A 22,850-nucleotide genomic window follows, 5' to 3' on the forward strand; every position below is an offset into this window, starting at 1 on the left:
TCCTTAAGTAGCGTCATACAAAGCCGGCGTGTGTTGGACCTGCATGACAGCAGAGTGGAAAGAGCACAGTATCGCTGTCAGTGTGCCGTCGGCTCCAAGGGAAGGCGGGAGAGAAAATAAGTGGTCAAAAATCACACTTTCATCACCACTTGGAGCAGAGCTTGTTTTGCTGACATCTCCAGATACAGTCTGTAATATCGACCTTGGTGCCCCATAACGATATAGGAGAGAATAAATTCTTTTCATGGTTTTTTTCCCCTTCATTCCTGCATTCCTTCCTCTCTCCTTCGCTATGGTACTGGATTACTGCCCGAAGTATTGCACGTATTGTCCCTTTAGCAGCTATATTTTTCCAAAATGTGGGTACTGTGAAGGAATGCTAAAACTCTCAGTTGCTTCCAATATGATATATTTAACAGTTCAGGAGGATATAAGTATCTCAGGTTCCAGTTGTTGAGATGTGAAATGCCACATCCACTCAATCAGGTTTTTGTCACCAGTTGCATCAGGCCAGGGCGAGCTGAAAGAGCGGTGGCTCGTGTTTGAGTTTCTAAGGTGGCTTTCTTGGTGCTCCAGTCCAGGCACGTCCCTGGCTATGGCGGCGTGATGCTGGAGGGCACCCCTGGAGCACATGTGCTCCCGTTTCTGATCACTTCTGGGCATGGCTGGTTTGTTGGTGCTGCTCCTGGGTGTGACAGCCTGGGCCTTGCCTGCTGTCCCCGGCGTGGGGAAGGTTGTGAAGCTCCAGGTTGCTCTTGACTGGGCTGTCTGAAAGGGGAGCCGGGATGAGGATGGGGAGGATTGGCCCCATGGCTGCAGTGTGGGTCTGGAGACCTGGCTCCCAGTCCTGCCGTTGCTCTACAGGGACCATATGTCCCCAGGCATTTATCTGCCCTGTCTCTGTGGTTTAACCTAAGACAAGGATATTACATTCATAGCTCATGAGGTATCGTGAGCATAAATAACTTAATTGCTATTTTGTACCCGAACTGTGTAGAAGCAACGGAAGCCAGGCTGTGCAAACACCCCAGTGTATGTGTAAGGAGTCAGGTGGTTTGTTCACCTTCATTTTTGGAGAAGAAATGACCTTTTTTTGTGTATCACTAAACTGTAAGTATCATTTGCCTGTCACAACGTATGATTTCTCCAAGAGCTTTCCATTTTTGAGCAGCAGGCTGCAGTTGGAAATCTCCCCTCCCCAGCGTGTAGCAGGTGACAGGGTAAGACCAAAGCCCACTGCCACAAAGCCAGCAGTCAGTCTTCTCTGGTATCCACAGGGTCCTCTCCCCATACAAAGTTAATTCATTCACAGTCCATTCGATTAGATATGCCAGAGTTCTCCCCACCCAATAACTTTCATTTCCAGTTTTCTGTCTTATTCACCCACATACACATTCATCTCCAGTCACCTAATAATTCATAAACACCATATTCTCTCCCGTGCTTAATTTGGGACTATGTCTTCTTCCATTATGTTCTGCCAACTTCCCACCCTGTACATAAACAAATGTGAACTTTTCCTGTTTTCCGATTGCTTACATGTACACACAAGCGTACACAAACACTCCCACGCACTAGAACACGCTCGCAGAGGCACACTTGCTGCTGTGAGCCGAATGCCTGCCCGTCACCCATGGGTATCGGTGGAAATCACACAAAAAATCAGAATCTGAAAACTACTATTTTGCACTCAGGCGTGTGATCTCAGCGCATCAGAAGGCAGCATGGATTTTATTTATTTTGTAGCTGTTAAAGCTGCCGAAACGGTTTGTTTGTTAACACTCTTTTCTAAGAATTGAATCTTTTTTGTGGTTAGAGGATCCCCAGTGACAAAAATACACATTTCTGCAAGTATATTTGTTAATCTTACATATTTTACGAATGATTTTGAGAAACAACTCAAGAATAACTGCTCTTTAATAATCAAAGCTTGCCTCCACTTTCATTTCATCAGTATATATCAGAAACTTCCCATCTTAATCAGTGGATTTATCCGGGAGTGAAACCTAGAGGAAACCCTTGGTATTATACATCAGAGTGTGTTTGGCCACTTAAGTTATTTCCTATGATTTTTTTTTTTCCAAAGCAGTTATTTTAAGCAGGTCCCAAGGGCAGAAGTTTGAAATTTTTCACTTTGATTGAATAAACACTGATACCAATATCTGGGTAGATGCCTCCCCAGTCTGTAGGTGAATTAAGATAGTGTTTGTGCTACTTGAGTGCTCAAATTTAGCTAATAGGAGCTACAGACTATTGCCGATGGGAATCAGATGAAGAAGCAATGAGAAGGTCACCTGTTGTGTTGTGGTTTTGTTCCACTGAGTTTCACTCCCCATTTCAAGTGTGGTAACAATCACATCAAAGCGCTGTTCGTGTGCAGCTCTTTCAGTGCAATGACAATTTCCATTTTGCAGGCGTAGTATCCGTGAGAAACAGCTTTGTTGTAAAATATAATGTGTGATACTGGAGTTTAAGTCATGCTTGTTAATTTAATGAATGTTGTAAGGAGATACTTATTTCATGAACCTGGAGATTTCAGTAACTACAGTCCATTGATATCGACTTCAATGGCTTTGTTGCTCTGTGTAGTATATCTCTTCCTAGACACACTTCATTAATACATGCTTTTTGACCAAGTTCCTGTGACAAAAAGACATGCATATTACTGTCGGTAATTGGGGCAATACGAGCGAGTAAGTAGAGGACTGGCGTGGGTCAGGGAAAGAGCTGGGTTGCGTTCTGGGCTCTGCAGTTAGCCTGGTTGATGACTTGGAGCAAATCATTTTGCCTTCGCCCCTCCATGGCTTTACAAATTGGCACAATGAGGATAATGGTAATGAGTTTTGTGGAATGTTTTGAGTTCTGATAATGTAAAAGACATTATAAAAAAGTTAAACATTTATATTAGGCCCTTTATTATTTCTGTATTGCATATAAAAAATTATTCCTCATTTACATTACAGGATTTAGGTAATTATGGCTTTACATAAATATGTAACAGTTTGCTAATTCTTTCTGTGAATATTTCGATGCCAATACCGTGATGCAGTGCTGTGGGGTGGATCATTTTTCCTGTGCTTTCCTTTTTAACTCTGTTGTTTTAATACCTGCATGCAAAGTGGATAACTTATTTATCTACCACTGAAACATCCCCAGTCCAATTCCATCTTAAATCAATAGGCAAATTCCCACCGGCTCCAGCTGCAGTTGGATTGAGCTCAGGGCTGTTGAGGAAGTCGTCAGTGTTTGTAGGGTGTTTCAAGTTCCTTAGATGAGCTGTGCCACAGTCTCGCAGGTAACACTGTCCCTGCCATGGAGAGACGGGAGTGGACGTGCTCGGAGGCGAAGCACAGGGAAGCACAGGGGTGGGTTCTCCAACGCTGCCCAGTCTTGGCTGTCGGCAACGCTGTTACCGTTTCCTCCTGCACGGGGTGAGGATTGATGCACAGCCATGGTCTCAGGGCAATGCCATCTCTACAGTGGGTATAGATGTAAGCAGCAACACACCAAACTGCAGGGTTTTCATCAGCAAATAGTTTAGCTGTCAAACAGTCAAGAGTTGCACCTATTTCAGAGCTGTGCGTAAATCGAGCGTGGCCATAGGTAGCGCTGATTGTGCTCACAAGACAAAGGCACCCAACCAAAAATTAATCCCATCAAAATGAGGTAGGAATATTCTGAGGACCTCACTGAACTAAAACTTGCTTTTTTGGTAGCCAGCCCCCATTTCAGTACCTCCTTTTCTGCCCTTTGCTACTGCCTTTGTTGTGCCCATCACTTCGTATTTCCTTTTGTCTTGCAGGGAACTGAGCGATAGGATCACGTACACGTACCAGGTCGTCATTGTTTCCGGGGCGGAGGAGAGTGAGCCTTCCCCCGCACTTGTGTATATCTCTGGAAGTGGATACTGTGGAGACGGGATTATCCAAATGTAAGTCTGGAGCGAGCAAACAGATAAATCTGGGCACATCTCCTCAGCCAGAATCTGAGACTAGAAAGGAATTGATGACCTCTGATGTCTCCTTAGTTTAGGCCAGCTCTCATCTGTAGATAATGACTCATGTGCTTGATGATTACCAGAATGATGACATTTAATTGGAACTTAGGCCCTGCTATCCTGGCACCAGTAGATACAGACAAGAGATACAGATAATGGAGTCCAGACAGCGGGATCGATATGAAAGTACGCTCTATGCTGTTTATGCTGTTTGTTCGTGTATCCATATCTTTACACATGTATATGACATTTCCTATATGGAGCTGAAGTAAGTGCTGGAAAAATTCACACAGCCTTTGATGCTGTCCTTACGCATGAAGTTCCATGTGCGTGGCAGCTGGTGGAGGGTAAAACCCCTGCCACGTGGTGGGCCGTGTTCCTGGTGCAACCTCTTCTTTGACTGACCAGTGGAGCTGGGATGCATTTGGAGGTGATAGATTTGGCCTCTGAGGGAGGGAGGAATGGGACTTCCATGTTCTCAATCAGCTCCTCCCTCTCACCAGCTGCCAGTCCCCAGACCACTGAAAACATAGAGCAATCGTTCACAGCTATGTTAGGGTTTATTCTTTTACTGTATTGGGCCTTAAGGCCACCTGCTTCAAAGCTTCCTGGCATTAGATAATTTAATTATTTGAACGATGGAAGTAACAACAAGCAAGTATTTAATCCACCCAGTATTATTTTCTTGAAATAATGCTGATCAGCCATCACCTAGTGCAGCTCTGTCAGATGATACACCTGGCAGCAAGTATTTGCAGGATGAGGCGGGGTAATCAAAGAGAACAATCAAACGACATATGAAGCCAGGGCAGTCTTGGAGAGAGAGGTGGAGAAAGACAGATTAATTTTGCTTTCCATAACTTTTCTCCTACTGTTATGTTTGCACATTCCTCAAACATCACTTGTGGCTTTGCAGCGAGCGTCGAACAATAGCTGAGCTGCCTCAGGAGCGAGCAGGAACCAGACTGTGTCATAGCTTGGGTGGTTGTGGCCCCACTTGCAGCTGTGGCAGCCCCTTTCTCATCTGGTTCGCACTCTTCTCCCTGCACGCCTCCGCAACTGGGCGGGCTGGCACAAGACAGGACCCCATCCCCGACACCACCTGCTCCCTGTCAACTGCCCTCCTCCGAGTGCTGTCACCTGGAATAGCCCAGCACCGGGCTTTGTGCTTTGTTATTCCCATGCTGGGGCACGGTCTGGCCCTTCTAGATTTAATACAAAGAGTTTCAGAGATTCCTGTTCTCTTTTTCCCCACCTGCTGAGTTGCAGCCACACCAGCTATGAAGGAAGTTGCTCATATCCTCATCAGAGAACAGCAAGTGGTATCCACATGTGGAGGAGAGAAGTGGCCAGGCAAGCTTGTGAACCAGGAATGATGAAAGTCAGGGCTGGAGGAGAAAGGGAGAGGTATTTCAAGGGTCAGCACACAAAGCTGCTGTACTGAGTTTCAGGGCTTTAGGGTTCTGCAGAGGGGTTGCAGCGATCGTCGGGATGGTGCCATTTGCCATCTGACTCCTTTTTGCATGTGTGTGCCCTGTCTACAGAGACTTGGGGGAAGAATGCGATGATATGAATAAGATCAACGGTGATGGCTGCTCCCTATTCTGCCTGCAGGAGTTATCCTTTAATTGCATCGGTAAGTCTGGCTCAGAGCCCTTCCACTCACGGTGGGCAGCAACCCTATGCAGAGTGCAAGGAAAAAAAATCAACCGTATTTACAGCATTTCCAGCTGAAGAGTTGTCATGGAAGAGAGAAAAAAAGGTGGAATTTGTAGGTTTGAAAGGCGAACATATCTTCCCAGCTTCTGGTCATTTTGATGGGAAATTGGTTCTGCTGGCTTTGAAACAGGCTAGGACTTAAGGCTAAGTCAGCCATTGTGGGACTGTTCCAAAGACCATTGAAGTCAGTGGGTGGTTTTCCACTGGATTCAATAGGCTTTAGATCTGGCTACGTGAGAAGACATGAACTGATTTTTTTCTGGTAAACAGGAGGAGGAGTGAAAGGGGAAGGGAGTGAGACCAGAAGCAAGTCCAGCTGAGGTCACACCTCCTTTGAGTTGCAAATCAATATCTGAGGATCAAAGTCTGGCTAATCCCCTTTTTCAGAGGTGAAAACTACTTAATCAGATTTCATTTGCAAGCCTGGTTTGCTCTGATTAGCAAAACCTGTAAGCACAATGGCTGGAAGATGCTCGAGCTATCGGGGATAGCAGGGCTGCAGTTGTGAGCTTTACATATTTATTAAACTCTCTAGGAATGCTGAGGGCAGAGAGGGAAGTGGGGACCAGTTTATGCTGCACCTTCTGTGGGGTAGCCCTGCGTTATGGGCTCAGCAGGTCTGGGGAAGCATGGAACATGCAGAGCTGCTGAAACCAAAGTTAGTATTTATAAAGGGTCAGCCTTTTCTCAAGAGATTTTATGAGATTCCTTATCTGGACTGACCAAGCGAATACTCTGTCCCATCTCGTGATCCTGTGCCTTCAGCTCAGGGCATCAGTCCCAAGCAGATAACATAATGTTGGCAAGATGGAAATTTGCTCTTTTTGGCAAACGGATGATTATCTCTTGTGCCTGGAGCAACATATAAAGGACCTCACAGGCACCACGTTTCCCTTGGGTGGTAAGCTGGGGACTGCTTGTCTCCTCGTAACGGCTACATTTTTACTTCAGCATCCCACGCTGTGCAACTTGAGGCCTGATTTGGTGATGTACTTATTTACATATCTACATATATAAGTTGCTCTATTGAAATCTGAGAGTATTTGTGGTCGAGGCTAATTGTGACTATTGGTGGTCTTGAAGTTACGTTTGTGTTTCAAGTAACTTGCTGCATTAGAGCCTCAAGCACTGAAAGATATTAGTCATAATATTTTGAAAGGGAGATAAACACTTATGCAAATATTTTGGGTTCTCCAAAAGTCAGGCATAGCGTGAGGCTGGTTCCAGCAAGGGTTTTGGTTGGAGCTATATGGTTGCATCTGTATCACCCTGCTCAACATCAGGTCTGAGCTCCTCGGTCCAGGCCTGTACTTTGACCACATCCCAGCGTTATATTAGGACATGACCCAAGTCCTCCCCTGGGTAGACTGGTTCTCAAGGAAACTGGGTTGTGTGGGGTGGACAGGAGATGCATCATGCTCTAAGTAAGTCCCTGGATAGGAGTAAGAGTGAGCTGTCCCAAGCCTTGGGCCACACAGCAGCGTCCTTCCAGGTGGGTGCAGGAGCCTGCTTTATGCCTGAGTAAACATTCATCTCCAGGACCAGCAACAGGGCTGGTTTGGAGTGTGGAAAAAACCTGTCTGACAGCAACATGATTAGAAAATGAAGCAACTAAAACATACACATGGATTTTTCTATATCATTACAGAGGAAGCGATTTTTTTCAGATTTGCTTGTGTTGAAAAGGAAAGGGGAATTCCAGAGGTAAAAAGTTGTTTGTCATGGGCTTTGGAAAGTTGTGGGTTTCCACAGGTCCTGGATTACAAAAGCAAATTAAATCAAATTGCTTGTGAAATACTGACTATGGGGGCGTGCTTAGGTGAATCCAATTGGCCGAATCAATGGAAAGGTGCATGGACACGGACCTTACAGATGTTTTGTTGCGTGGCCTCAGTGTGCATGCAGGGTCTGTGAGGGTAGACCAGCTGCTGTCGCGTTCGGGCAAACACTGCCTTCATCAAGCCCCTAGGAAGGGTTCAGAGAAGGTAATAGCTTCTCTGAAAGGACCTGAAACAGGTCCTGTTGGCTTTTATGGGTCCTGGACCACCATGAGTTAGGACATGAAGAGCTAGGGACAAACTGCTGGATAATCTTTCAGACAAATGAACGGTGCTGATTTCTAGTCTGTTTTAACGTATCGAGCATTAAAATCTCACCAGAAAACATAAAGATGTTGGGGAAGCGAGTGGCTGTACCTGTTGCACAATAAATAATAATTAAAAAGAACAGAAATTCCTCATTCTCCACAATCTAATAATATCAGACCAGAGCGTCTGCTTTCGCCAAACAAAAATTGTCTTTGAGACTGGTGGGATCTTCTCTTGGAAAATACAGAGTGCTTGCGTCCCTGTTTGAGGAGCACAGAAAAATAAGTGTAATTTTTTTCCGTGTTTACAAGGCCAACACATGTTATAATCCTGTAGGACAACAAGTAATTATTTCAGACAGTGTTATTTTTTGCAGTGATGTTCTTGTTGTATTATGTAGCTCTTTAGAGCCCCGGGAATTACTCCCCTTCACCAAAGAATTCAGTGAGCCTCCAACACATGTTCAGAGGCTTTGCTGAATTGGGGGCCTCGGGGTTTGATCTTGCAAATGCTTCCTTCCAGGCATGTTTCTGAACTACCACAAGGCATTCTTTAGACTTCAGCAAATCTAACCACAACAGTGAATGCAATGCTTGTCACAAATTGTCTGTAGGATTGAGTCCCACATGGCTGAAAATAATCACCAGGCATTTTGTTTGCAGAGGCAGGGCTGAAGGGGCATCATTTGGGGGGGTTCCATAGCAGGAGCTTTGATAGCAAAGCCCAAGTGGGCTTCTTCCTTCCAAAGCAGGGACTATGCAAGTCACCTCGCTTGGTAGAAGAGAAATACAACAGAGCCTGCAGACACCATCAAGCTTTAGATTTAGAGCCATGAATCACAGAATAATTTAGGTTCGAAGGAGTCTCTGGAGGTCTCCAGTCCAAGGAGGGCCAACTTCAAAGTTAGATACAGCTTCAAAGTTGGAGCATGTTGCTCAGGGTCATGTCCAGCTGCGTTCTGGATATCTCCAAGGATGGAGGCAGCCTGTTTGCAGGTGTCCCTCTGCCTCTCGTGCTCCCTTTGCCTTTTAGGATCATGAGGTTTATGGTTTTTTTTTTAATTGGTCCAACTTGCCTTTGAGTAAACGGCACAAGGCTCTCAAGACACTTTGCGCTAGTGCTGTAATAAAATTAGACTTTTTTTTTTTTTCCTTGGTTTTGTTTTCCCTCCTCCTTTCCTCTCTAATCAGATAACAGTGGATCAATCTGCTCTGCCACGGGAGGAGGGGCGCGGGGGAAGGAAGGAGGGAGGCAGGGAAGAAAACTGTGTGGTCTTACTGTCAGGCTGTCCTGGCCTTCTCTGAACACAAAGCCGAGTAACAGAAAACAGATAAGATTAATAGCGTTTTCTTCCTGCAACATGCTGAAGAGTGGCAGTGAGATTAATTAATTAATTAATGAAAGCATCTGGCAGCACTCCTTTTTTAAGTTCTGCAGTACACTCACCCTTCCCCATCCTGAAATTTATCATCTCTACTTTTTTTCCCCTTTGTGTAGTGGATTTTGCCTGTTTTATTTCCTCCGCGCAGAATTTGGTCCCACGGGGCAAGTTTCACTTTGCCTTTTGATTTGTAGGAGACGAACGAATCAAAGTTGTGTCCGCTGTGACTGATGCACCCCTCTCCTACCTCTTGGCTGCTTTTCTTTCACCTTGCACTTGAATCCTCCTGGGATAACTGATTTTTGCGATTACTGCGGATCTCAGCCAAGTTCAAGCCGACATGTCCCGTGTAAAACAGACCTTGGTCATAAGAGTTATGATTTGCAGTTGTGGGAACCCAGAGCTTCCTAGCACTTGATCCATTCCCACCAGACCATTGAGAAATGGGTGTCTAACAAGCAGCTGAGCACCTTGTCCTTGGTATGCACTCTCCCACACACCAACATTGTACAAATGCATCTAGATCTGTGTGCGGACGTTGAAAAAGAGCACGGCTTTCATTTGCATTCCTTTTGTTGAGTGTGATGTGCATTATGCATTGATTTAGCTCACCAGTGCTGAAGAAAGAGAAGGATATAATAAAAAAGATGCAGAGATCAATAAAAAACAAAGGAGAGAGAGAGAAAGTAATATCAAAAGAGATGAGTAAAGACTGATAGACGCATTGAAACACAGCTGGGAAGTAGCTTCAGAACTTCTATCTACCCTTAAGTTTGCCTGGTAATTTATGGGGTTTTCAGTCGCATCTTATTGGTGTTATTATTGCTACACTTTATCTCCTTTGCTTATAAGGGACTCTTCGCTAAAGCCTTTTTACAGCAAAACAGGGCAGCGCTCCCACTGACTTCCACGTGTGAGTGGTCCCACTGAAGGACGCTTCAGATTAGACACGCGTCTCCGTGGTTTGTTGGATCAGGGCCTCAGGGATGTAAAATCCAGAGAAAAGGCACAGAGTTGAGGGAAAGAGAAAATAAATATATCTAGCTCTTGAATTTACCACCAGTTTCTGGCATGCTTGAAGCATTAGTTGCCAGTGGTTGTTCAGGGAGGAGTATGATTTTAATTTGACGGTGATCCTTAAACACCTTTTCTTTCGCTCCTGCTTGGCCTCAAATTTTTTTGCTACCTTACAAATCTGGATCTGTCCTTCTCCTCCTCAGAGGCCTCTCCCTCCAGCTGTGAGCCTTACCTTTGTGGGAGCTCTATCCTTTACCTCTCCCATTATCCATAAATTAAGCATAGCACTTTCCCCTAATCTTATTGTTTGGTGGGCTGCATTGCATTCAGGGAGATGATTAATATTCATGAGCTTGCTATCTCTGTTTGGTGCATAATCCTCTAGGGAAATTGCAGTGTTAAATGAGTGACACAAACCTAATTTTATATGTCTTTTCTTTCCTTTCTTTCTTTTTCTTTTTTTTTTTTTTCCCTTTCTGACAGAGAAGTAATGTGCTTAAAATAAATTGATGGATGACCATCCATATTCATTGTGGGCATGCTTTGAGAGCGCGCCTCGCTCCCATCCTCTCCCCCTCCCTTCTTCATACCCCTGCACAGGAACACAGCTTTGACTGCCGAAACCGCGGCCCCACACAGCAGTAATGGTGATTTCGCCTTCTTTCATGAACATTAAATAGGCCTTGGCTGACCCTGCTGAGGGCTTTCAGTAGAACAACAGCATGGGAGAAACCCAACCACCTTGCAAGAGAAACTCAGCAACTCACAGGGCATCAATAAGACTAAATCATTGACCAAGGAGCTTGGGAAAGAGTATTGCTGTCGATAAAGAAGCTGAGGTTCTATAGCAGAATTTCATAGCAAATAGCAATGAATTTACTGACCGGGGCTAGTCAGATGTTATTTGTGTGAATCCTTCAGCTTAAGGCAAATACTTTGAAGCTGACTGTTTCCTGCAGCTCATGGGAGTGTGGCTACATGTTCTAAAATGTCTAAACACTCAGTTGGCAAGTTAGTAATCATAGCACCGTCATAAAGTCTCTTAAAGTGATTTTCAGACTGTCATCATTAGCAGTGCAATCTTAGCAGGGCCAGCTGAGGCACAGCACAGAGAGAGCAGGCATCTCAGGCAGCAAAATGAAAAGGACAGATGGTTTTTTGTGGGGGAGAATGTGGGCTGGAGTGGTATTTGCCTGCATTTTTCCCTAGGCCAGTGACTCCAGCCCAGCTCCATCCAGCTTTGTTTTTTAGGACACAGCTACGATGAGAGCCCAACAGAAGAATCACTCCTTTGCTTGTTGCATCCCTGACACGTTACCCTCCATGGATCAGAGGGGCTTCCACGACTGGTCGTGCTTCCCTCGTTAGAGCATCCTCTGTGACTCGACAGCAACTTGCTGTGCTTAGAGGATGATGCTGAGCGCAAGACCTTCCTTTGCAATACCATCCAACCACACGCACAAACAAGCAGTTTGCTTTCCTTGGTGAATGGCATCACTGGATTTTTTCTCCTGGGCTCCTCCCCAGCCTCCCCAACAAGCGGGCCAGGTGTCAGGAAGGGCCATGCTGGTCACCCTTCTCGTGGTCATAGCAGTTACTGCCTTGTGTGTGACAGAAGCCTCAAGATTTTCAGTCAAACAGTCTCCAAGTTTAGCTAATAAATCAGTGTAAGTCCGAGGAAATACCGAAATATGCTCAGCACTGCTTTTCTGATTTATCCAACCACCCAGGGAGGGGAAACAAGATTAGGTGGAGAGAGAATGTGTGTTGTAGTGCTTTTATAACATGCCTGGTTGCCCAGGGTTGGGGGAAGGCCACGTTGGCTCCTGTCGGCTAGCCACAGAGCAGATAAGGTCTTACTACCACTGCCAGTGACGGAAAATATCCTTTCGCTTAAGTGACAAAGGCTCGTGTTCTTGGAGGTGAAATATCAAATTTCAGTGCCGGGCTCTGCAAGGGAGTTGTAATTGTATCTGTCTCCAGCACGCAGATCAATTGCATAATTATTGTGCTCCGACCGCAGTACCAATACCGATGAGCCGAGTCACGCCAGACAAAGGACAAGGCCAGGAAAGTATTTCCACAAAGCAGCTGAATTACCAGGGAGCCACGCTCCACAAATGCATTATGCCCGTTTGCTGCTCGGTTCAGGAGATGCTCAGACATGATTGTCATATTGTACGGAAAAAAGCCTCCTGCGAGGCCCCTGGATGTTCCGCAGTAGGTTGCAACGCCCGCGCTGCCTTCATTTTCTAGGTGTCTGGTTTATTTCATTGAAGGAAAATGTCACAATTTATTGATATGCAACTTTATTTGGAAAGGTCTGCCCAAGCTCTGTGTAATGGTTTTCCTCTTTTCAAATCAGAACATCCAGGAAGGAAAATAACTCTCGAATATTTAACTGTAGCAGGAAATATCTCTGCCTTCTTCAATATTAAAGAAGAGATTAGCAGATATCCTGGAAGCAGGCCATGTTATTCACTCTCTTCCCACTGAAGCCAAAGGTGAAACTCCCATAGAAATAAATGGAGCAGGTTCTGCGATCACTCAGCCGCCGGGTTCATGTGATCTGCAGTGGAATTATTTCTCCTTTTGTGATAGAAACCTCTGGTTACGTTTCTTTTCATCTGTGAACATAAACACCACCGCTGGAGATGCCGATTAAGTGACGCGGTGGTAAAGTCCTGCTTCTGCAGAAGTTGCTGACTTTGGTGAGCCTGCGATGCGGCCCTCGCTGTGTCCAAAAAGGCCTGCACACCTCTGGACAGACCTTTCAGGGGTTAAATTGTGAAGCTTGCTGTGTTCCAAGAATTTGTTACTTTGAGACAATGCCTCTGCATTCCCCCCCCCCCTTTTTTTTTTTTCTTTTCTTTTCTTTTTTTTTTTTTTGGACAAATAGTTATGTGGCATGAGGCTTGTTATAGTTGGAAACATCCCTAAGTAAACAGCTGAGCTTAAAAATACTCCTTTTTTTTTGTCTGGCCTTTTAAAAAAATAGTACTTATTGCACAAAAGAAGACTATGCTGATGCCAGTCGCTGCGTTCTAGCTGAAAACAGGAAGCTGCCCCGAGTGTCTGTCCCCAGCACTTTGACTGTGTGGCTCGGACATTAAAAGCCTCGTCAGAGGATGTGCTCTGTGCTATGAATGGTATCTCTTTATCTTTTTTTTTTTTTTTTAATGAGGTGGAAGGCTGCCTATCACAGATAAGTGTATATCCTGCATGTCTGCTTCCTGGTCTGTACCAGACTTCATTCGTTTCACTGGTGATTATCTAGCCTCACTTCGAACAGGTAACTGTGATGGGGAGTTACCTGCTCATCCAGACCTGGTCTGGCAGGCGCTTCCCAGGTACTCCCTAAATCCTCTGCCTTACCTTGTGCATCCTGTCGTTGTTGAACCCCGGAGGAGGGGTTTGTATTTCAGTACAAACACTGCCTTTTGCACTGTGCTCGGGCAGCTTAAGAAGCAAACAGGAATGGAGTTTGCATCATTTTCTGGTGCAATGTACAAGCACCCCAAGATCATTCTCGATCCTGAAGCCCGACTGCAATAGTAAACAGGCCAGGTCTTGCCAATCTGTTTCCTCAGCAAATCCCCCTTCTTCAGGTTGATGGTTGCCACAGAGCGTCCAGAGATTCCCAGATGTCACACAAATCTTTGCTGAACCGGAGACTGCCTTTTCCCAAAGCAAGGGCAAGAGAGGGACTTTGGCCCCAACATTTTTGTGCCTTCAGTAAGAACTTTGATAGGGAGAAGGAGCTTGAGATGCCTGAATGAATATATGTTCCCCGAGTTCGGCTCAGGATCCTTTAGCATCTGTTGTCAGTCCCCCAGAGATGGTGACTCCTGCTGCCAGGTGCTGCACCTGCAGACATTTTGCTCTTCTAGATACAAGCTGGATTTCCAGGCAGCTGCTTTTTAATTTTTTGGCATCATTTTTCCTTGGGGACAAATCAGATTTTCCCTTTCTCCATATCTCCTTCAAATCAGATTCAACTTTGAAGTGAGAAGTCCATGGTGTTGATTAACATAGTCCATGATGCAGGCCATACCTGACCGATACATCACTATGACCTTCACCAGCTCTTGGGAGCCTATAGACCTCTGTAGAGACAAAAATTAGCTCCTATTACGAAGGTGCTGCGTTTCATCTTACAGTAGTTGAGAACAGAAAATGCGTTTTTCACCATAATGGAAATAAAGGTATTAGCTACTGCTTCCTAGAAATGTACGGCTCCTGACACTGCCCTCCCCGGCTTTGAGCCTGTGGGACTCTACGGATTTAACTGGGCTGTGTTCACACCACTGTGGAAAGGGAAGAAGCCTGTTAGTTTTTATTTTGTGAGGGCAATCGTAAGAAGAAACAATCTGGTCGTTCTGCACTTCGCTCATGACAATGTAAAGCCCAACGTGAAACCTACCAAGCGTCCAAGACCACGGTAAGAATCAGGAGTCAGAGCTGGTGCGCAGAACCTGTGGAAGGAAGAGCCTCTGCTGCTTCTTGGCAGCCCACCCAGGGGTGCACCACAGAGGTTGATGCCCTCCTCGGTCCCTCCACCAGTGTCTGGGAAGGACGTAAACAAGTCCCCCTCTTTGCTGTCACTCAGAAGTACGAAGCTCATGGGCAGGGAAGGTCTTCCCCTCTTCTCACCAACGCTCCCCTCCAAGTGTGGCATTGCATGCTTCAGCCTGGCGTGTCAATAGTAGGACTTACAGATCTTTCTTAAAAGAAAGCCAAGGTTGTAAAGCTGCTTTCCCCCATTATTTTTCAAAGCACAGAGTCTCTCAGCCTGTGTGCAGTGCCAGCCAGCCCTGGGGTGGAGGGCAGGGTGTGACGACTCTCCAGGACTAGCACAGCAGAAGGGCTCATGACAGCGCAGTTCAGTAAGACTTTGTTAATCATTTAGGCAGTCTCCATTTAATTCAGACATCTCAGTCTCTCCATTCGGTTCCTCCCTCGGGTTTTGCAGACTCTGAGCAGACAGATTTATTGGGGTCTTAAGCATAATCAGGAACAAATTAGCCTCTGTTAGGATCACACACTGGCCTGGATCACAGCTATTCAAAGGCTGCCTTCCCATCCATGTGAGTATGAATTAAGTCATCGGATTGGAGTAGGTCTTGAGTATTCTTTTATCCCAAACACATGATCTTATCAGAAGCCCATTACGTTTATCATCGCATTAGGAGGGAACATTTGGAGCCAGTGCAGGAGTACGTTGCTATATAAATGTTGTGCTTACTTCAGTGCCTGTCGTGAAAATAAGTCAGTGCTTCAGGGAGAACAGGGAAACACTGTCTAAATGCATATGCCTAAAATTAGGCTGTGAGTTTCTGGGTATGTGTTTGCATCAGTGGTGTGACTGCATTGGGGATGTGTAAAGAGAGCGTACATGTGTTTGTGTGTCAGGGTTTCTGTCAGTGTGGGTGTGTATCAGGACGCACTTGGGTGCTGGTGTTTCACTGTAAGTGTATATCTGACTGTGTGTATGTTTATAGGCTCAAGGTTGGGTCTTTTTAATATGGTAGCTGTTTTCCATTCTTTTTTTTTCCTCTTTTACCGAGGTAAGTCTCTTTTCATAAAATGACAAAGAAACTCTTTTTCCAAAAATACATGTTTTCATATGTTTGGGATTTGTTTTGGGGATTTTTGATTGATGACCACAGTCTTTCCAGGGCAGAATGTTTCTCAGAGATTTCTTCTGAGTGTCTCACTCAAACTGGGACATAGTGCTCTGAGGCGGGTGAGCCGCTTAGCTTTATCCTGCTGTTCTTGAGTACAGCAGAGACCTGGCCTACGCTTTGATACGTCTCTGCAGAGAGAGGGGAGCAGAAGAATAACGAGAGGAACCCAAGAGTCTGTCTCCATGCTTGCTGTGCCCCTTCCTTGAGCTGGCCAGACACAGAGCGTGTCTCTCCCAGGGATGAATGAGCCACACTGGCGCAGAGCCGTGCCAGCATTAATAAGCCCTGCAGAGAAGGAAGGCACGTTACAGGGATGTCCAGACCGGGGCTCTCAAGGTTCATCAGCAGTTCCAGCACATGGTCCCAGCTGGGTCAGTGTCGGATGAGCAGTAGCAGGGCCCTGCTGGCATCAGGGCAGTTGGGCGATCCTGCCTTGGGAGGAGGCAAGGCAGGGGCCGCTGGGCCCAGCACTGCTGGGTTGCCTTAGGGCCCATCTGCCCATCCACCGAACCCCCTCCCACCGTGGAGTAACGGGGCACCCCGAGGAGCCATTGTCATCTTTTGTCTGTGAAGCACTCTCCCAAGCGCTCCTCCTCCAAGCTGTTCGAGGTGTGTGGTATATGTTTGGTGGCTCCCAGCCACATGAAGATTTTAAGATGTGACATGTAGGGTCAAGAAGTTTGGCCACCCTGGGAATATTCGCTCAGAGGGACGGCTGCACTCGTACAGCTGAAAGGCTTCCAGATTTACGCTGGCTTCTCTTTGCCAGCTCAGAGTACTGGCCCAGCAAATACGCAGTTCTCCACACTTACTCACATACACAAGTTGTCCACAGAGGTCGTGATGAAATGAAACCATGATGACATTCTTCCCTGATAGACGTCCCCATTCTTTCAAACTCACGCTCTCTTAAGGACCTGGAATTTTGCACAGGGGATTGGGAGGAGGGGAGGGGAAAAGGAGTGAAAGTCATTAAATAATTGAATTGCAATAAACTGATTTTTTTTTTCTGGCTCATGACGGTATTTCACTGTGTAAACTAGGAGGAAAAACAAACAGGGGATTTAGTAGTTTGTAAGTAGCTCAACATTGAGCAGCCGTTGGATTTTCTGACACCTAGCTCGAGATAGTCCAATGCTACCGATAGGACTCTCCTTAGGGATCGTTTCTGTCAGTCCAGCTAGCAGCTCTGGCTAATTTCCTACCGTTTTTTTCAGCAGGCTTATTTGCCAGACAAAAATACAACAGGCTGTCAGAACTGGATACCTCTGGGGACTGGCAATGATAATACAATACAAAATAGGATACCAACAGGTCAAAGGTTTCCATTTCACAGAGTACTCTAATGACTGAAAGTCATTATTGCTATGCAGTCTGTTTGAAAAGAGTAGATGGATCTCAGTTCAGTTTTTAATGGGCCAGTGTTACAGAAACAACCTCAAAAATTTAGCATCTTTGTTGGCAGTCTCATTAGAGAAGCCACAGAATAAATGGACAAGGATAATAAAGTCTTCTGCTGCTTTTGATCCTTTCAGGTCAAATCTGAGTCATGTTGGTTGAAGCTGTGTATGAATGTGGCAAGCTTACCCTCGCACTATGTATACTGTATCGGTTCTTTGAATAAACAGATCTGTTTGGCTCTTTGGTCACTACAACTGTGAATTTGGCAGTTTTCGCCATCCCTGAATTCACAGTTGCTGCTGCTGTTGTTTTGCAGTTATCTTTTAAAAACAAAAAGGGAAACATTGTAGATCAGACCCTCTGTTGGTGGTTTCCCATCCAAGTTGGTGGAATTATGCCAACACCTACATTGTATTTTTATGTATTTTCTATCTCTGCGTTCTTCTGTTTCCATCCTTTTCAATGGAGGTAGATGAAAATGAACAGAAAACCCCTTATATTAGGAAATATCTTGGGGGAATTGCCCAATACAAACGTTGACTCTTGTTGCTTGGCTTTTTTAAAGTCAGCTTCCTGTTGCCTAGACGAGACCAACTCTTTCACTTCCCAGTGACCTGGTCCAGCAGGTAACAACCACTGATGTATTCAGGTCCTAGCAACTAGGTTGCAGAGATGTGTAGCCAGTCCTTTGTGATTTCTCTTCCCTGCTTTCTCCTGGCAGATGAACCCAGCAGGTGCTATTTCCACGATGGTGATGGAGTATGCGAGGAATTTGAGCAAATGACCAGCATCAAAGACTGTGGTGTTTACACTCCCAAAGGCTTCCTCGATCAGTGGGCTTCCAACGTCTCCGTCTCACATCACAGTGACCAGCAGTGTCCAGGATGGGTGGTCATTGGTCAGCCAGCAGCAACCCAGGTAAGGAAAGCATACTCCTTTTCCTGTCCTGGAAGGTGAAGTCCAGCAAGGAGCAACATTCCTGAGCGTAGCTAGACGATCAGTATTCGTGTGTGATGTTACCCCTGCCTGTTAACTTGCTACTTCACCAAGGAAGGCCCCTGACAGCAGTTTCCCTCTTTCTGAGCCGGATGAGTAGCGATGAGTTGAAATTCAGTTCCATTCATCCAGCTGAAAACTGGCTGAAGTTGTGGCCTGCCTGATTCAACTCCTGTGTAGGAGTCAGCTCGGCTAACTCTCATCACCTAAAAGACTAGGCAGGCTCTCTGCAGCTAGCACAGGGTACTGTCTTGTGGCGATGAGTTCTGAAGGCTAATGCCAAATAATACAAAAGAGCGTTCTTTCTTTTTTAATAGTTTTGTGTTTTCTGTCTCCCAGTTTCATAAAAGCACCCTATTGTTCTATTCTGAGAAAGGTCCTGTCCATTCCCAAAGCCATTCATTAACTTTAACCCCCTTCTTACATGTCTCCTTTGTAACATAAATAGCTCCAGTTACCATAACTTTACCTTTTGTCTCCCTGAGAGAATTAGATCCAAATGAGTTCAAAAAGACATTAGAGAAATGCCTGGAAAACAGAGCTGTACACCATGCGGATGCAACAGTCCAGATGCAACCCGACTCAGGGAAGCCCACATTGCTTATTGTGGGTTTTTTAGAGGATACAGCAGGGAGAGGATCATCATATAGAAGAGCTGCTTCATGTCTTCCTCCTTCAGCATCTGCTGTTGTCCTTTGCTAGAGACAGAGCAGTGGCTTAGGTGGACTTTTGGCTTGATGCTGCAAAGTTGTTCTTACGGTCTGATTATCTAGGAGGTGTCTGAAGTGAGCAGTGCAGAGAGGAATGCCGTGTCGCAGATATGACAAGCAGATTTCTCCGTGAATAGTAAACGCTAAGCATTTCCAGTTGGCTTGCAAGAGAAAACATCTTTATCCAAGAGACTTGGCCTTGTTCACGTTGCACAAGTCTGTTACAAATTAATGACCAGGTCAGTTTTAGATGCACAAAGCGTGGTTAGCTGGCATAGTACCAAGACAGAATCCCGAGCCCAGTATTGCCTTTTTGTCATGGTCTCATTTATTATTTCACACAGTAAAAGGAACTTTCCTCTGGACCCCTATCAGTGCCTTCGTAACTTCTTTCTTGTTCGAGCTCCCTGTGCTGTAGCACAGTCCCAAGACCACTGTCTCCGGTTCAGGTGGTGTTTTATGTGCATGTTCCCAAGCACTCTGTCCCCTTGCAGCCCCTACAGAGAGCTGCCATCATTTTCTCCTAATGCACTGGTAGAAACGCAGCCACGCCATGTAGTAGGTAACATATGGTCCTGTGATGGAAAAAACACCACCACGCACACGCACAACAGACAGCCCTGCTGTGTAGCCACAACTCAGGCATGTTTGTTGTACCCAGATGAGATGAAGTTGTCACAGCCTTGTAAAGAAAAAAAAAAAAAAGAAAAAAAAAGGGGAAAAAAAAAGCAGTTGTATTTATAGGCAGAGCACTAGCATGTCACACACTGGCAGAGTGAATGGGAACATGCCTCCTGTTATTGCCTGGCCCCTGGGGAGATAACAGTGTGCTATTTACTTCCAGCAAAAGGAATTTTTGCTTTAGCTCAGCTGGTCCTATTACACCAGTTTGAGTGCACGGGGTTCATTGACCTTTTTAATCATATATGTTGAGAAAGTCTTTGTTTTCCCCAGGAACAAGACAGCCTCGTCGGCTTGTGAAAGCACCTGACTTGTCACTCCGGAGAGGTTAGGTGGGGCAGCAGGTCATCAGTCTGTTAGCTAGCGGAGATGAAAATTAACCTGAGATCTCCTCTAATCACTGCATGTAATGATCACTGGTGTGTAAACATGTTTGGCTTCATTATCTGCACAAGCATTGAGCCTTAGGGGTTTTTTGTATTGATGAAAGGAGCACCTTTCCTCACACAGTTATCTTTCAGAGTAGGTTGTGTGCTTGCTGGTGTTGTGCAAACTTTTCGTGTTGTTGCTGGGTAGTTTCCTGATTAATCAGAGCAGTATTTGTGTTGGCTTCTCATCAAGAATGCCATGAAAGATATGTTTGAGTGCAGTGCACAGCAATATACAGAATACATAAGTTGCCTGTTTGTTAGCCATCCCCATTTCTCATAATTGCCCCAGCGCTTTCAAGGTACTTTAAAGCATTATAAGCATGTCCTACACGAATTAAAATGTTTCTCATCCTTAGATATCTCAACACCCATTTCTCTGCATGACCATCGTAGTTTTGCCTAGGCTGTTTCTGAGGAGTAGGCGTCGCAGGTCGGTTTGTTATTGTGGTATTTCTCAGCAATATCTGCCTGTGTGCACTGGTTTACTGCTGGAGGATTGCTCATGAGCACAAGCCAGAGAACATTTTCTTATTGTTGTAGGGTTGCTTCTGGGAACTGACCGCCCCACACCTGTTTGCTCAGTTCACCTAAGACACTGCCTGTTTCTGCAGAGGTGGTTGTTCCTTAGAAGCAGGAACTTATTATTTTGAGATGGATCTTACATGCTGGTTCCTGACTTGTTAGGATGAGGCTGCTGAATGGCAACATACTAGGGGAGAAAAAAAAAGAGTTCAAAGTATAAGATTTGTTTTGAACAACAAAACACTTACAAAGAATGACACAGTCTTGGCGAAGAGATACACATTTGAAAAATGGAAAGGTCAAACAGCCCCCCCCCCGTTAAACAATCGCTCTTTCTACAGAAGCAAGACTGATAGACAGCTACTTCTACTTTCCTGGCAACCACCCTTCAGTGCTGATTAAGAAATATTCTCAGTACTGACAGCATCATATTTAGAGCCAAAGAGGACCAGTCAGCAACACTGCAGCAGCACAGACATGCGAGCACCCATGCAGGGTGCTTTTACAGTTTGATTTCTAATCTGGCATCCTCCACGGATCTTGAAGCAGACGCTGCTCAGTACCTGTTGTCGACTGCAGGAGGAATTCAGCAATAAGGGCTTTGCACGCTCTTGGGCTGCTCTTTTCCCTGCCACTCTTGCTGTGAGTTTGTAAACAGCCTCTCCTTGCCATCCGCTCTGTGTGTAATGCTATCGGTGTTGATGTACTGGTTGTGTGGGGTTTTCTACAGCACTGTTTATTTCTTGGGGCCTTTCTTGTGCTAAAGATTATTGATGCTAGCATTGAGTCATCAGCTGGTGTATGCTGGCAAAGACTACAAAAAGGCAGTAGCACTGGGAGATTTATAGTAGCTGAAGGAGATTCAGTTGGCATAAACAGACCGACAAAGGGTGCTTCGGCCGATCTGTTTTGTGAATAGCTGCGATTTTGTCTAAATTGGAAGTCCCCAGGGACTTATTTCCCTGACTGGTTTGTACCCAGCTAGGGTCAACCTCCTTGTTACCAGCAGGAGGGGGTGGGACGTGGCCTCCTGACACCAAGTTAAGTGCACCTGGGCTTGACAAGACATGAGTTTAAAAAGCCAACTCGTGACCTACCCGGAGAATCCCCACTGTATCGCCGCTGGTGAGGCTGCGTCAGTGAGGAGTGTTGAGTGGGAACATCAGTGTGGATTAGGTCACTGTAAAAGGTTGTCTGTCCTGTAGGGTTCAAGAAACCAGGGTCTTGCAATTGCCTTAGTGGACTCAATGTCCATGCTGTTATTGCACGCCAATTTTGTTTTGCCACAGTTTACAGGGGGTGGGTGCATTAGCTTATAAGTTCGTCTGTCTTTCTGGAGTAGGTTGTACTCAACAGGAAGGATTTGGGTATTTTATGTCTTGCCTTTGCAGGAAGCCTCTGACAGGCCTGTTTCAGGAGGGTTGCTCCATGGCTTAGGCGAGAGGAGCAGAGGCAGGCGGGTGCAGACCAACCATAGGAGGCTGGAGATGCCATTTCTCCTTTCCTCTTGCTGGTGGCACTCCTGCTTTTGGGGAACTGATTCATCTGCAGATTCCCTTTGGGTCTTTAGGACAGTGAATTATACGAAGGGACTAGTGGAGCTTTAGGTGGCTTATTGCTGACCTTGTTACTCCTGTCACATCAATGTGTGCTCAACACTTGGAAGTTGGTGTGTGCATTGGCGATTTAGAGGGCCAATCCCCCAGTAGCTATGTCTTTCGTTGCATTTCTTCCCAGTTGTGCAGAAGTTGCATATGTATATATATAAAAAATAATTATTTTTCTGCCTATGCCATTGTTTGAGTTTGGTTTTCCCCTGTATGGAAAAAGCTGCTCAGCTCAGGCACAGTTAACCGAAAGGGGACTCTTTCCCAAGGCTGCTGGGCCCAGACAGATCCTGGGATTCATTTTCATTCCCGGACTTACAAACACACCCTGTTCTCCTCCGGGTACCCCACAGGGGCTGCTATGGAGTAAGAAGTTGTGGAAGAGGATTCTTGTTACATCTTGCCCACAAACAGAGGCCCCCTCCTGCCCCTATTACAGTTCCCACAATTGCACTCATCCAGACTCACTGCAACAAACCTATTCTTCCACCAGCAGCAGAAGGATGTCTAGAATTGCAGTATGTCTGAAATTGCCCACAAAAGGAGAAGACAGGAGCACAAAAATATTCTGAATACTAGAAGAAATAACGTGGTAGAGCAAGGGCTCCAAGAGT

At 45.6% G+C, this 22,850-nt stretch overlaps 1 protein-coding gene across 3 annotated transcripts in view; it reads left to right on the forward strand.

The window, feature by feature from the left end:
* PAPPA (pappalysin 1) overlaps positions 1–22,850 on the forward strand; it is a 177,802-nt gene that overhangs the window by 88,249 nt on the left and 66,703 nt on the right. For 2 of the 3 annotated variants that reach the window (XM_086475662.1, XM_009955051.2), the window contains exons 8-10: positions 3,803–3,931; positions 5,542–5,633; positions 18,011–18,207. In XM_086475662.1, coding sequence (XP_086331788.1) covers positions 3,803–3,931; positions 5,542–5,633; positions 18,011–18,207 — 418 coding nt within the window. The remainder of the gene's footprint in view (positions 1–3,802; positions 3,932–5,541; positions 5,634–18,010; positions 18,208–22,850) is intronic. The other variant, XM_086475664.1, reaches the window with a different exon arrangement.

The sequence above is a fragment of the Leptosomus discolor genome, chromosome 19, assembly GCF_034619465.1.
Source record: "Leptosomus discolor isolate bLepDis1 chromosome 19, bLepDis1.hap2, whole genome shotgun sequence".
Taxonomy (NCBI): Eukaryota; Metazoa; Chordata; class Aves; order Leptosomiformes; family Leptosomidae; genus Leptosomus; species Leptosomus discolor.